Source organism: Chelonia mydas, chromosome 18, assembly GCF_015237465.2.
Source record: "Chelonia mydas isolate rCheMyd1 chromosome 18, rCheMyd1.pri.v2, whole genome shotgun sequence".
Classification (NCBI taxonomy): Eukaryota; Metazoa; Chordata; order Testudines; family Cheloniidae; genus Chelonia; species Chelonia mydas.
In genome coordinates, this window is record NC_051258.2 from 18,044,191 (window position 1) to 18,060,203 (window position 16,013).

Consider the following 16,013-nt stretch of genomic DNA (forward strand, 5'->3'; position numbering starts at 1 on the left):
TTACCTCTGACCTGAAAATTCACTAATCAAACGCCCTGGATTGAGCCAGCAAGAGTGAGACACATTTGTTTAATAACCCTAATCTTGTGGTGATAATTTAACACTGGTTCATGTGGTAAATAAGGATTCTTCTTCATTATCAATATTTACTTTGGTGAGTTAAAAAGCAAAATGACAAATGACAAAAAAAAATTGCACAAACAGGTGATTTTTGAAAACCGGAAGTGTCACACAAGCTGGGGCTATCAAAATAAACCTCTTTGCTACTAAGATAGATGATGTTTATTTTGTTTTTTCAACTAACTCGTAACTACCACCAGCTTTGTTACTCCATTGACCATATTAAGATGCAAATCATGTATTTACAATGTATCAAGTTATATGGGAGAATTTAATATTACTGTTCACAATAAACTGCCGTGATTAAACTTTGATTCAACTCCCAAGCTTCAGCATTAGGCTCCCATGAATAATTCCAAGAATAATAGGGTAGTAAAGCAATACCAGCATGTTTATAAAGAAAGTGTTAGTTCAATCGTTACTCCCTGTCCTGTAGGAAAACGGAATAACAATCTAAGTACTGAATATATATTTAGGATGAATACACAACTACGACTTACTATGCTATAATTCCTTCAAGGGGTAATGAGATGGACAAGAGGACATTAGCATAGGACTTAGGAGTTCAAGTCCTTGATCCATCACAGACTTCCTATGTGACCATGGGCAAATCACGTAGCCTCTCTGTGCCTCAGTGTCCCATCCATACAATGGAGATAATAGCACTGCCTACCTCACAGGGGTATTGCGAGGATAAATACCATAAAAGCTGTGAAGACACTCAGACACAATGGTAATGGGTTCCATTTAAATACCTTAAATAGAAACCTTACACCCCAAGAACTATACATGATTTCACCAGCAGACTAATTCAAATTACTGTCCTGTAATTCCACATTTTTCTATTTTAATTTTATTTATTTCATAGACCTAATATTTAAAAACAACATCAACAAGCAACTTTCCCTCTCCCTGTTCTGTGTACTCCCATTCCTCCTAAATTCTGCTGAAATGGATCCCCTTGAAATGCACCCCTTGTGGTGGTATATGAAGTGCCATCCACAAGAACGAGACACTTTTTTTCTAATTGAATGAACTGTATGATTCATACATGCATTCACAGATGGGAGGACACAGCAGTGAACTATTTGTGAAGCTTTTTACATGTGATAACTCATATTTTATTAACACAAGAGTCTGATGTATTAAATGGTCAGGAAAGATAAAGGGAAATCTGACCAACAGAGTTGCCAACTCTGGTGATTTTATCATGAGTCTCAAGATATTTTATGTTTTTCTTAAAGCCCTGCCTCCTAAATCTGGGTGATTATGTGAAAATCTCATTTTTTACTTTTTAGAAAGGAGAACATTCTAGTCCTTATAATTACAAAGTAAAGCTTGAAGATGTGGACCCTAATTTCTCAAACCCAGCAGGCAAATAAAAAGATCCCAAATTTACTATTTTTTAAATCTCATTACTTTTGACACATGGGATTGAGAATACTGGACTCTGGTTCCATAGCCTCAAAATAAGCTCCCAGATTAAAGCTCGTTGGCCACTTCCCAAAAATACACCAGATATTGCAAGCAACAAGGACAAAACTGAGAGGGGAAAGAAATTAAAGATATATTTCTGCTTAAAAGGTGTTTCAATTAATTTCAATTAAACTGATTTCAATTAATTAAAAATATCTTAAAGGGGCTAGAGGCTTCAGGATCCAACACCTCCATACTTGCTGAAACTGGCACGTTCACTTTACTCAAGACACTGCACTGGCTGCATTTGAAGTCGCAGCCTCTCGCAGAATAAAAGTTGTTACTAGAGATGGGCTGAACCAGCACCAATGCCTCTGAATGCTGGCGGTGGGAGGGTGGGTCCAAATTCTGGATTCATATTTACATTTCATGGTTTAGGCCCATCTTTCATTCTACCACAGTGAGTGAACTTAGATTGTCTAAGTGATTGTTGCAGCTCCTTTATCTAAATCATTGTGAACCAGTGTGTTTTGACTGAACAAAATAATTGAAGTAGAAGCTTTGGAGAAGAGGTTGTTTTTTATGAAACAGAAATTAAATATTTCTATGAAATTTATTCCATTTATTATAAGAAAGTCAGTGGAAATCACTTCTGCTGTTAAAATGCTTTGAGAGCCACCGATTTGCATTACAAAAGCTATCTCCTTTTTTTTTTTTGAGTTGTTTTACTGCTGTGTAAAGATACTTTTTATTTCTCAGTTAACTAAACAGCTGAGCAGTTGACTAATCCATTTTCTCTACTCACCATCCTCGTTGCTACGGGCATCTCCTGTTCCAAGCAGGGTGTCTGATCTGGATTCTGGCTCTATATCTCCCTTAGGGATTGATAAATCAGCCAGTGCAAATCCAGATTTGCCAGATACAGGGACAGCAGCTTTCAGTTCCCAGCTTCCAGACACAGCATCCATCAAAGGATAGTTAATACACTCAAATCCACTGTGAAAGAAAATAGGGTTGACATTTTATTTTGTTTGTGCTGATAGGTTTTAAGATTTTAATAAAATAATCCAGATATAATATGGAATTTACCATCAGGGCCATAAAATATCCAGTGAATGAAAGTTACAGCTGTGTATACATATTGTGATATATATAACACACAGTACTGAGAAACTAGCTGATCTCCCATAATATTAGTCTATCTGATTTGGTCAGCAAACAGTGTAGCCCTAAACCTTTGTACACCAAGTTTATTTGGGTTACTTATCTCGTGTCTGTCAGGTCCAGGTGAACTGGTACACAAAGTCACAATGATGACCTGTCCTGATAATCATCATAAAATGATTGAAACTGAGCAGCTTGAAAGAGAATTTTTACTGTGGATTACATTTCATGTGGTAGAGTGCTGCTGAGAGTAAGGACTTTTAATTGTTTAGTTGATAAAAGATATTGAGTAATATTTTCACCTCTGGTCAGCCATTTCCCTTGAAGGAGAAAAGAGAAATATGTTACTCTACAAAATATGTTGAGCAATATGTTGGCTGGGATTTTCAAGGGAGTTAGGGGTTCATACCACTTCAAATTTCAATGGGAACTGGATGTCAAACTCACATAGGCACTGAAAATCCCAGTCATGAATCCTGATTTAGGATCCTAAATATGCAGGCTGATTTTCAAAAGTGCTGAACACTTAGCAGCTCCCATTAACTATGATGGGAGATGCTGGTTGATCTGCACTTTGAAAAATCATACCACTTATTTAGGATCCTAAATTGGGTTTTAGAAGCTTAACTTTAAGGCTCTTGTTTTTGAAAATCTTGGCTCTTATATTTTCATAGTTAAGGAATCCCTTGATTGAGCAGCTATAATTTACTATTAAAAAAAAATTCTCTCAGACAAAGGACTCCATGTCGTGTTTTGAAGGAAACATACTTAAACAACCATGGGCAACATTTTCAAAAACATAGCAATGTTAGGGGACTTACTTTTTAAAGAAAGTACAGTACATGCACATGTTTATTGTAAACAATGACCTTTCAGTGGCAACCGTGATTTACCAGTTTTTGACAGACCATTTTAAAAACTGATTTTGGAGAAACAAATTACCCAGTGATCAGAACACAAGCTTGGCTTAAAACAAAACGGTCAAAGGGTAACATTTTCACCATTGCCTAATTGATTTAGGAGCGTAAGTCCCATTTTCAAAAGTGACTTACAATGGAATTAAGGGTTTGTCTACATAGGAAAGTTTTATCAGTTATATCAGTAGAATTACAGTAGTTAAAATAAGGTGCGACTCTAAACCAATATAGTTATACTGGTATAACTTTGCCTATTTAAATTCACACCTTAGTTTAAACGGCCATAACTTTCCCATGCAGACAACCTTTTAGGTTCCTAAGTGCCTAATTTATTTCTGAAAATGGGGCTTAGGCTCATCACTTACTCAATATCTTTTTTCTATCTCACCATATTTGTAATATTTGTAGAATTTAATGTCTGAAAAACAAAATGGCTTCTTTCAAAATACTATATCAAGAAACACTGGCAAAGTAATTCAGATACATAAGGGAAAAAAAAGACTACAGAGATCTACCCCAGGATTCCCACACTCAATGTCAATGAAGACTGCGGTAATGTAAGAGGGAATATAGTCAGAGTTTATGAAAAGAATTAGCCTTATCACCCAGGGCCATGAGCCAAAGGCCACTGAAATCAATAGGATTCCTTCTACTGATTTCAATGAGGTTCCCAGTGCCTTCTGGAAGTCATAGGCTTGGGAGTAAGAGTAGAAACTCATAGAAAGTAAGTGGTGATGGCACAAGAAAAATCCAAGAATCTGGCTTGAACTAGATGATAGGTCAAGTACTGCAAGGAAAAGTCAGCACCGATACACAGGAAAAACACCAATGAGTGACTGCAAGACATTTAGTCACTGCACCTTGTGTATTATTTAAGAGAAAATACTTCGTGAAATAGATTTTTCCACACACTACGTACAAAGGGGTTTTCACTGGCTTCCTCTCAATTTCTTCAATTAACTTGAATAAGCTGGTAGAAGAACTTGCTGGAATTTGATGGTTTTTGACTCCAGCCCAGATCTCCAAAAGTCGACCATTCTCATCTTCCCATCAAAAGAGCAATAGGAAAAAGAAAATTAACATTTCACAACTGTATAGTAAAAAACTGAAATATTTGTTGCAACTGCACAATATCATCTTACAAGTTTATGCAAAATTTCAGAATCATCCACCTAGTAAAAACACTCTCATCATACTTGTTAGCAAGGATGATAATAAAAGCTATTGTTTTGTCCAACAGACTGGTGATCAGTGGTTTTTAAAAAGAAAAATATATGATGAAGGAAGAAGAAAATATTTTTAAAAATTAAGATTTAAGTGTAAGAAAATCTCTAGGAAATCAGGATCTACTTGAGAGAATAATCCAGTGTTATTTTCTTGCTTCTCTTTCATTGAAGCTATTTCAGTCATGATCTAATAATATCTTTGATTAATACCCCATTAATATTTTTTGCTCATTCACTTCATTTGTTAATCCTTAGCCTTATATTGTTTATTTGGCAATGCACTCAAAATGGTGTGTCCTTCCATCTCTCAGCTGCTGAGTTTGTTCTTTCAGTATTGTAGTTTCATTTTGTGATGTGTTGATAATAATTGTAATAAAGTTTTCCTCCGACAGAAAAAAATAGATAGTCTGGTAAAAACTAGGGCCAAATTCTGTGCTGGCTTAATTCCACAGAAGTTGAAGCCAAATACGAGTCCAGGGGCAAGGTGAGGAAAATTATACTTTCCGTAGTTCAGCATCCAAAGAAAGCAGATTGCAAAAAGTAATGATCAGAGGAACCCCAGCAGTCGCTGAATCCCTTGCAAAATTTCAAAGAAAAGTTAGCAAACATGCATAATTCTGCAGAGGCCTTCGGTACTCAAAGTTTCCAACCCTCGTGTAGATGAAGCTTGCCAAGAGTCTTCTTTTACTACGCCATGCAAACAACAGAGCTAAAACTGTCATTTGTACTTTCAGTTGGGAGATCACAACCTGAAAGCCAGCTTGTCTTCTCAGCAGGCTGGAACAGTAGTAAAGGCAAATATGGGGAATAAATATTTCAGTTTCCTGGAACATTTTCTATTCAAATTGTGAGAAAAAGAACAAAGACATACTTTAACCTTTCCAGAGGATTCATTTTAAATAACCTCCTCTGATTTGTATTTTTGAAAAGCTGTAGCAAAGCTGTCATATTTTCTGAAATACTTATCTAGATACATTCATTTAACTCCACAATGCTGTAGATAGCCTTGACTTCCACAGAAATAATTTTAAATAGAAGGTTACAAAGACCAAGTGAGTTTTAACTGTCAACAGGAAGGTTTTCTTTTCTGAATACAGAATTTAAATGAATGCATTGATTGTGAAAGGGCATAGATTGACAGCACTAGAAAATGACGTCTTCTCTCTCTCCAAACAACAAGTACAGTACAAACTTTATCCCTTCCAATTTATCCTAACACTGACCTGGAGAGAACCCTTCTAGGGCTGAGAGGAGAGTTTTGTCTCTATTCAATCCCTTACCTTTCTACTAAGACTGTCAACAAAGAGACCAGTTAATGTTCTCTAAATATGGGACTGAGACCATCAACTCATGTACACAGGCCACAAACAAGCTGTCAGATGCTTATAAATTTTGGTCATTAATGACCTGGATTTAACTGTGAAAAATTGTATCCCATTATTAATCTTCTTAACACAACAGGCCCACATTGTAAATGACTTTCCACTTTGAGATTCTGAAATAAGACTAGCAAATTATGTGCATATATAATATTAAGTATGGAATTCAGAAATGAAGTAAAATTCATAATTTTTTAGGGACATTGCTAGATTTTTTTGATCTATCAAATGCTTCATTTCTTGAGATGCTACCAATATGATAACATTTCCTATGGCATTGATTACGTACATATAATTGTTTTCTGCAAGTAGGATGTGTGTAGATCCTGTGTGTAGATGTGTGTACATCTGTACCTTTGGGTCATGTGCAATGACTTCTGTGGCAAGACATCACACACCCCAAAGATTCCATAAACCATTTCCTTTTAGGAGGCAGCCACATAACTGAGCGGTACAAGGCAAAATTATAGGCCTCATAAAAGACCTTGAACAAAAATTATCATAACTGTAAAAGGACATTTTAATTTAATGTCATGTTTTGGTATTTTCATTCTCTATTTATAATTGTGAAACATTTTTATATGGCAGAAAATATCTGTAAACATGTTCTTACATTCAGAAACCTCTCCTTCTTCATTCTGTAGCTGGACATGAAGGGTGATAGCAGACCCTTGGATTACATCAATAACTTCCGGGCCCAAAATTACCATCTTCTTTGCTTGAGCTGCAACATTAAATATATTTGAGTTCTTCTCTTATTAGTAGACTTAAAGTGCTCCCCCTCTTTCAAAGAACCCTTGCTCTGGAGCATCTTTTATGATTTTATCTCCCAAACAGATTGATGAACTGATGGTAGTAGACCTTAGGCATCAATAGCCTTACAAATTGCTTATACTTTCATTCTAGATCTTCTTCTCATTGATGGTTGGTAAAAGATGAGCCACTATTTAAGCAATCCCTTTAGTGGATATAGGCCTAACAAAATGTGCAGAAACAGGGCGGGTGTGTTTTAGGTGTGTGTGTAATCTAACTCCTATTGAAGTCAACGGGAGTCTCTCTCCATTTGTTTCCACAGGATGTGGATCAGGATCGTAGTGATCAGGAGAGGGATACCTTGATTCCCAACAGCCACAACTTCAGATCCCAGAGAGGTTAATTTAGCACTTCATCCTTCAGAAATAGATGCACTGAGTTCCATTAAATTTACTGTGTGTGATAATTTCAGATGAGAACTTTCAGATTAAATGGTTTTATCTTTGTGTCTTAAGTCAAAATTTCCCTTCCACACCTTCACTGAAGTATGCTTTGTACCACTGACTGTCTCCTTCCATCACAGAGATTGCTGCATTTTAGTAACGTTGTTTATATATCAGGTGTGAAAAACTTTGGGGATTATGTGTAAAGTACAATTAGAAAGCAGAGGTATGATTTTTGCACTAGTGAACAAATATGTCAGTGGATCAGATATCAATCTGAAAACTGGAATGACAGTTGTCTAGGCTCTGTTTTGTTTACAATGCTTGTTATGAGACTGTATCTTAGGGGACAACCCTCCACCAGGAGGGGAATAGGCTAGTTGACCTTTGTTGCTCTTTTCTAGCTCTGATTTTTAGCAGTGGATTAACCTTGTCTCAGTTTCAGATTCTTGGAAAAGTGAACAATATTAATGTCCATTTCACAGAGTCAAGGAATTCAACCAATCCTTTTCCATCTTACATGCGCCCAGGATTACCCTGACTAGAGGTATTAACATGTATAATTATGTGAAAGGGCCATGTGTACTATTTTTTCCTATCTATACACACAACTAAAAATTTCATCGAAGCTTCTATCATCTCAGGTCTTGATTACTGCAACATCCTTCTCTCTGTCCCTGACAAATGCAACCTTGCCCTGCTCAGATACATTCAGAATGGTGCTGCAAAGATCACTTTCCCACCATGGTGCTTTGATGGTCTCCCCTCTCGTTGCATCCTTCCACTGGCTCTCTCATCTCTTTGGCATCAAACATAAGCTACTCTTCTTCACTTTCAGTGTCCTTCATAGCCTATCCCCACCCTGCCTATCATCTCTCATTCACTACCAAGATGTCAACTCCTGCCTCTGATTGGCACTGTACCAGCTGTCATAATTCACTTGTTAGATTTTCTAACAAGCAGCTTAATGCTTTGTCCCATACCATCTCCCATGTATGGGAGGCGCCCCCCATAAGCATCTACAAAACTAACTCATTATTCCCCTTCAAAATTCTCCTTAAAACTCTCCTTTTCCAGGATGCCTACAAAAAACTTGACAACATTAGCCTGCCGGTGTGCGGAGACAAACGTGCTGACCAATACTGCCTCATATTTTCCTTAAACTTCCTCTTCTGTCTGTTACCTATGTGTTGCCTCTTATCTTATACTTGGACTGTAAAGTTTTTGGGGTAGGGACTGTCTTTTTGTTCTGTCTTTGTACAGTGCCTAGGACACTGGGGTCTGCTCCATGACTAGGATTCTTAGGCAGTATGGTAATACAAACAATAATAATTCTACAAATTACAGTACCCTGCTTATTCTCTTCAACTAACCGATTTCAGATTTCTTTCATGCTGCCCCCCACACATGGAACATCTTCCCCAAACAGCTCCAATTGTCCTATTCAAATCCTCTCTTAAAACCTACTTCTTGTATGATATTTACAACTAACACCAGAAGGGTTGAGGAGCAATCAAGTATAGATGATGTGTACCTTTGAAAATGCTGAGAAGTCAAAGGCTGGATGAGTAATCAAAGGGGATTCCAAGGTGCTGTAACTATGCTTCACATAAGAGATAATTTCCTCTACCCTAGATCTTCTCCCCTTTCCATTGCAAAATGAGTCATGGAGATAATTCTGAAACTCTTTCTAGAGGTCTGACACGATGAGCCATGTGCATTTCCTGTGCCATATCCAGTCCTCAGCTAGAAGGGGAGGCTAGCCTGACTCATGGTCTTTGAAAGAGAAAAATTGAGAAATTCTAGGGGTCTTCTCTCCCCAAACAGCTCTTCTAATTTCATCTTCCATCCAGCCCTAACATTCTAATAGGTTTTCAGCAAATAAATCCTCTTCCATATTGCAACAACCATTTCCAGTTTGGAAACCATGATACATGATACATTATGTCTAAAAGCTACCAGAATTTATTCGAAATATAGTACATGATCTTCCAGTTAATTTTTATCTAGGGTGGTTTGTGAAACCATATAGAAAGCAGCTAGGAATATACTGAATAATTAACTGTGGAAGAGATGAATTTCAAGTTGTGACCTCTGCTTTCTGAGCAGGACAATTTAATACTTGTTTTTTTAAACTCATTATATTGTTATTTTTGTGAATAAGGTAATGGCCTTTAACTCCAAAAATGTATGTGTGATTTGCTTTAAAATGAAAAGAACACATTATTCTTCAAAAAAGGTTCCAAAGTAACATTTTATACTTCACTGTGGTTCTACATTTAATTTGAATTAATAGCTTCCCCCCCACACACAAATGTGCCACTCAAACAGCTACCGCTTTCACTCTTATGAACTACATGTTCCAGGCAAACTGAGTGCACAGAGGAGGCTAACACTATAGCCAGATCATATTAATCAACAGAGAGACAGCCAAAGCATTATGTTGAAGTCTTGTTCATAACTGGACAGCATAATGAATGAACGTACCAGCAGGGTAGCCATTGATCCACAGTCCATCATAGATGACACCAGAACAATGAATTTTAGTGCCCTGGCCATTGAACACATCATTTCTCCACTGTCCCTTCAAATAGAAACACATTGATTTCAAATTTGCAACACAGGCTACTTTATATCGAAGGGATTATTCCAGAGGGTTCTCAATAGCAGAGTGGGTGGCCCTCAAGGTTCTTTATAAATACCCTTCCAACAGTTGTGTGAACATGTTGAATGGGCGACCACACAACAATCAAGGATTACGTGGCACTCCGCAGTACACCCTCTAAAGAAAAAGAAGAATCAAGTATTTCTTGCCAAAGGTTTGTTACAGTGGGGCGCTATTATCAGAGGTGCTTCTGTGAAGAAATTACACTGCACTTAAATGCAGAGAATGAGTTACCACTTGGCACATGCAGAATGATGCACCATTTCCTATACAGATTGTGAAGAGTGACACCCTGGGACAAATTCAGTCCCAAAGATTTCAATGACCTACACCACTGCTGAATTTGACCCAAGATATATAATATTATACACATAAAGAAAATTGTGTTTGCAAAATCAAGCACTCAAAAGTTAGGGAATGCCAGAATTGAGCTGCTGTGCAACCATAATTGGGCCCCTGGTATGAATGCCTTATGATAAAATCTTTAATTGCAAGACCAGATATTATTTTTCCACAGGACCTTGGTCTCTTTCAGCGACTGGAACCTTGAGAGCCACAGCACAGAGTAACAGTATTAGGTTGTCATCTTCTGTGTGGACCAGCACTAGAGGGGTATGAGAGACAGACACCCTTTTCTAGTGGGTTTCACAGCTATTTGCGGACAACAGAAGAATGGTGAGACAGTCATAGGCGGGGGAGCAGGAACTCACACTTGCAACACACAAAGACAACCAAAAGTTCAAGTGTGGGAAGTGAAGTGGTACTTCTATAATATTTGCCAATAGCTATATGTAGCATTACAAAAAACGAGAAAGTATGTGTTTCAGGCTCTCTCCTGCTCCATGGCACTGACTCCTTAAATTTCACAGGGTGTTAGGAGCTGGAGAATAAAAGGGTTTTAAAGTCTCATGTGATCTCATTTCTGCTATGCTGATCCACTGCAAATTAAAATTTATTTTATGGTAGGTTGTTCAATTTCTGGCTCTGCTGTATGATAAATGGAGGCTGCACACAACAATGTGCTACTATAACTCTAAATTTGTCTAAACCACCTTCAAATTCCAGATGGATTTAGAGGTTAGAATTCTTCCACTCTTTCCACCTTTAGTAACTAGTATCCAAATTAGAGAACAAGGGCGAGTGAGCACAGGCAGTTAAAAACAGTTCTGCAGAAATATGTTTCTGCAGCAACTCGCTTTATTCTAGTTTTCCCATCATTATTTTAAATCATTCCATGGAAATAATTTGAAAACGATTTGCTTCAGAGTATAATTGTTAGAAAGCATGGAGTGAAAGTTTCATGATGGACCGGATGGCAGGCTCTTCTCTTGTCCCATCCTGTTAGCAGGTGCTGAAACCCTGCAGACCGATGCCAGCTTATTTTTGTTGATTCGTTGGTGGCAGGTGCAACTCATTAACTCCATTTGGGAAAGAGAGGTGGGAGTAGCTCTTTGAGCAAAGAACTGGCTTTTAGGACAGAAAAATTTCGGAGGAGAAACTACAGGGATAGTCATTCTTGGAAAGAAAGCTTAAGTTTATATATTTGTTAATATTAGCTGAGTTACCAAGAACTACAGATATCAGAAAGGAAGTACATTTGGACTAAACACGGTCTATGTATATAAACTGCATGTATATTTCTGTATAGAGCAAGGTAAACAAAATGCAGTTATTAGAGCTGTAGTTCTGGGCCTGATTCTGATTCCTTACTCACACCGAGTAACACCTTATTTCACAAGTAGTCCCACTGAAATCAGTGGGACTATTTATGCAGTAAAGTACTATAGAACATGAATTACAATGTGACCCTTTGCTTTTGTATAACCAGTGCCTCTCTTCATATTGTTAAAATAAGCAGCTCAAGGAAAAGATGTAGCAATCATTTAAAAATGCTGAATATGCCCCAAACCAAAAAATATACTTCTTAGCATGACAACACTTAAAATGGTGCTCACACTTCTAAACATTCACTAATACTTAGTATGAAAGATACCATATAGAAGTGAATTCAATCTCTGAAGTGGTACTGGGGAAACCCAGTAACTTCAGCACTGCTATGTTACTTTCAGGAGAGTAAAAGACCATGATTAACAGAAAAGCAAGGAAACAAGTGTCCACTCAATAATGACACAGGCCTGTGGGAATTTGGCACTGATTCAGATTTAGTGTTTAGCCTTCAGAAGGAAAAATTATTATTATTGCAATATAAATGTATAGAAGAATAAGTCATTTTAATTATAAAAGTATGTGGGGGGGGGATGAGATTAGGGGGAAGAGATAATACTATGCAGTGGACTCTTCTGAAAAAAATCCCACCATTTCTATCAGCAGTGTAGTTCCACCCAAGGTAGTGATGGTGGTAACTAATGTAATCACACTACAAGCAGGCATTGCTATTTTTGCAATGGTGTCACTACACCTGCTCTGAGGAAGGTTGGATAACACCGCCATTAAAATGTCAGCCAGCCAGCCACTCCATGCTAGACTAATGTAGCTGCTACCACCAGCAGAGTGGAACTGGTGATAGCAATGGTGGGAAATCTGAAGTTTAAGAGGTTTCACAATAACTAGAAACTAATCGGTTTACTGTGATGTACTGAAATAATAGGGGACTTTTATCTTACTTTACTACATGCAAGTGTGCCATCGTGATGGGGTGTTTATAGCACACATGCTGGGAAAGAGCTAATATGAGAAACCAATTAACCTTCCTGCTCACACCTGAAGGGTGGGCTAGGCCAAATTAGAGATAGAGCCCAGCTGGGGGAGAATAGGGCTTGTTTCCATAAAGATCTGGGTGAGGCCAGCTGGGGAGAGGGAGTTCTTCCCTCTGTCTAGAATGCACCCTGAAAGAAGGTTGAGAAAGGCAGCAGAGCAGTCATGCTACTCCAAGGGTAAGCTAGAAGCCTGACTGGAGACTTGGGCCCTGAGGAGACGTAATTGGCTTCAACCCCTAAGAGAGAGAATGAGTGTGCCAGTCCCTGGAGAGTGGCGTTGTTGAAGGTATAGGAGCTAGAGACAAGGCATGGGGGACAATCTGTAGCAGATGAGGTACACATATGAGGAAGAGGTGGACAACTGAGCCCAGCTTGTTTGAAGGCTTGATTTTGTTTACATTTCTTCTGGACTTTGGTAGCAGACTCTGTGGCCTGGAAAGGGGCATGACCCGGCAAAATGGTCTGGCTAGAAGGCTTGGACAATCTTATGGCTGAAGTAGACCAAAGGATAGTATGGGGACACTGACACATCCAGGAGGGAGTGCGTTGGGGCAGCAACTTTGCCACAGCCATAGAGTTCTACTCTATATGCCTCTTTTTCCATCAGCTACCAACAAGCAAAATTTTAACACTTAAAAAAAAAAGACAGTGAAAGTAGCAGGATATGTAATTGTTCTTATGGTCCATCATCCTCATCCATAAAAGGTGCCTGCCTACCTTCTACCAATGGTCACAAGTGCTCTCTGTTTGGGTTACTCCCTCTGCTATGTAATTAAGCCATCTCTTTCTTTGATTTGCCTTCAGCCTCTCTTTGGCACACTTCCTTGTATCGTCCTCTCTTCCAGATGGCATAAGGATGAGGGATAAGTGTTGCTAAAAGTTGCTTAGCAATACAACACATGCAAGGTTTGGAAATGCTGACGTTCACAGAAGCGCCATCCACACATCACGTGTTGATAAGGACAGCCAAGAGCGTGAACAGCCGGAGCCACAGAAGGGCCCTGAGGAAAACAGCCACCAGCCAGCAAGAGAAGGGAGGAAGAGGTAGGGAAAAACAAAAAAAAAGAAACAACCACAAGTTTCCAGATGGGGGCTATATTGTGTGGTTTTTTTTTGTTGCCTTTTTGTTTTTAAGTAAAACTCACCATTCATTGATCTCAATAGGTAGCTCTGCTTTTTAATTTTTTTATTAATCAAAATAATTTTAAAAATTAATTTAAATAAGGCCATTTTTGGTACCATTTCCATCAGTCAGCGGAGACCAAAAAATAAACCAAATAGTTCCTGGTTAAGAGTAAATGATCACCAGGGAGGTTATTTCTCACTTAACTATCAGATGAAGAAGGGCCCTTATCCTACTCAGTCAGTAGTAACCAGAATTACAATCTGATATTTTTATAATACTATCAAAGATTTTTTTAAAGTTCAAGTTGAATGTATTCACATGAAATCTATTTTAAATGCAAGTAACAAATGTTTGATAAGTAGATAAGAACATTTAGCACTTGTACAGAGTAACATTTCCACAGCACCATGTTATAACATTAATTAATCCTCACAACATCTTTGTGAAAGAGGTATCACCCCCATTTTACAAATAGGGAAACTGAGACATAGAGAGGTTAAGAGATCTGCCCTAGCGCACCACAACTCAGAAATAGCTAGTTCCCATTCAACAAAACTTAATCAATAGCAGAATAATTACAAAAAGCACTAATGCAATCTACTCGGGGCAGTTGAATGTTACACAACTTCCTCACTGACAGCACATTTTGATTAATGTGCAGATTTTCTGTTTTGATCTAGGAATTTTTTTATTTTTGATACTAATTCTTTTCTGCACTGGTGGGTGACAGAAAGGTATCTGCTTATGAATAAAGAAAAGGTGTTTTCAATGAATCTCAAGAAACAAGTACTTTTTTTATTTCAGGAAGCAATTTCCAGTTAATTGATGGTGTTTCCATTTCTAAATGAGTAGCTATTATACTATTATAATTAATTTTGGTTACTTCAGTCTCATCTTGTATGCTACTGTCAGTATATTATTTCCGTATGACCTAATTTGATTGATAAAAGCCCAAACATCTCCATTATCAAGCTTCAATCCATTGAGACATTTTCATTTGTATAGGAGTTTTCTTATTTAGTCGGCTAATATTACTTTTGTCCTTCAAACAATGACTGAAGGATGCATTGCTTTAAAGGATTCTGTCATTAGGGGCCAGGTACCCAACTGGTGTAAATTAGTGGAGCTACATGGAAGTATGCAGAGGTACAGCAATTTATACCAACTGAATATGTGGCCCTTTGTGTTTAGATACTTCATGACTTATTGTACCTATCTTCCTCTCTTGCAAGCTCTGTTTGGCAGAATGTTATAATTTATCCACAACAATTTCAAGACCTACACTCTTAGTGGTAATTGATTAATGGCAAAAAGTTTACAACTTTTCATTTTTCCCAGGTGTCAAATAATAACTGCACATCATCCTGGAAAATTTATTATTTAAGTTCTATTAGTCTAATTTGGATGATAAAACTGTACAATGTCCATTTACCAAGCAAGACATCAAGGTTTCAACTGCATTTCATCCTTCCATGAAATAAGGCAATGTACACAATATTCCTTGTATTTAAAAATCAATAACTATGGGCTGGGGGGTAGAGGAAAATACTTCATTGACATCTTCTCTACAGAAATACATGGGACCTGGCAGACTCCCCACCCAGCTCTCAATATAGAAAACATTTTAGTGTCCAAAACTCAATTCCCTTTCCTGAGGTTTTAACTTAAGATACAAAGTTTATGGTAGATGTTTGAGTTTCCTTCTTAGCTGACTGTTCTAGAGACTTTTCCCTGCAGGAGCACCTGTCTCACACCCTGGCCCCTGTCTGGCTTCAAAGACTCTCCACTGTTTATCTTCCTGAGTTGGAACTAATGAGACCAGACTCCTAGGTTGAGTAAGCAAAACAGCTTTGCTTCTCAGGGTAAAATATCCTGTCACAATGCAAAATATTTACTATAAAACCTCATCCTAATCTATTGTATGTTATATACAAATTTGAGTGAACTGAAGGAAGGGGGTGAGGAAAGAGCTTTTCTTGGATTATTGGTCTATATTTTGACATAACTATTATTGGTTACACCCTCCTGTCTTCTTCTTGTGAATATTGCATCATGCACATGCCTTTGATTGTAACATATGGTCACGG

At 37.8% G+C, this 16,013-nt stretch overlaps 1 protein-coding gene across 3 annotated transcripts in view; it reads right to left on the bottom strand.

The window, feature by feature from the left end:
• MORN1 (MORN repeat containing 1) overlaps nucleotides 1–16,013 on the bottom strand; it is a 105,789-nt gene that overhangs the window by 72,883 nt on the left and 16,893 nt on the right. For 2 of the 3 annotated variants that reach the window (XM_043531574.1, XM_043531576.1), the window contains exons 7-11: nucleotides 9,906–10,002; nucleotides 6,836–6,946; nucleotides 4,537–4,660; nucleotides 3,003–3,020; nucleotides 2,342–2,532 (exon numbers count right to left, since the gene is read on the bottom strand). In XM_043531574.1, coding sequence (XP_043387509.1) covers nucleotides 2,342–2,532; nucleotides 3,003–3,020; nucleotides 4,537–4,660; nucleotides 6,836–6,946; nucleotides 9,906–10,002 — 541 coding nt within the window. The remainder of the gene's footprint in view (nucleotides 1–2,341; nucleotides 2,533–3,002; nucleotides 3,021–4,536; nucleotides 4,661–6,835; nucleotides 6,947–9,905; nucleotides 10,003–16,013) is intronic. The other variant, XM_043531575.1, reaches the window with a different exon arrangement.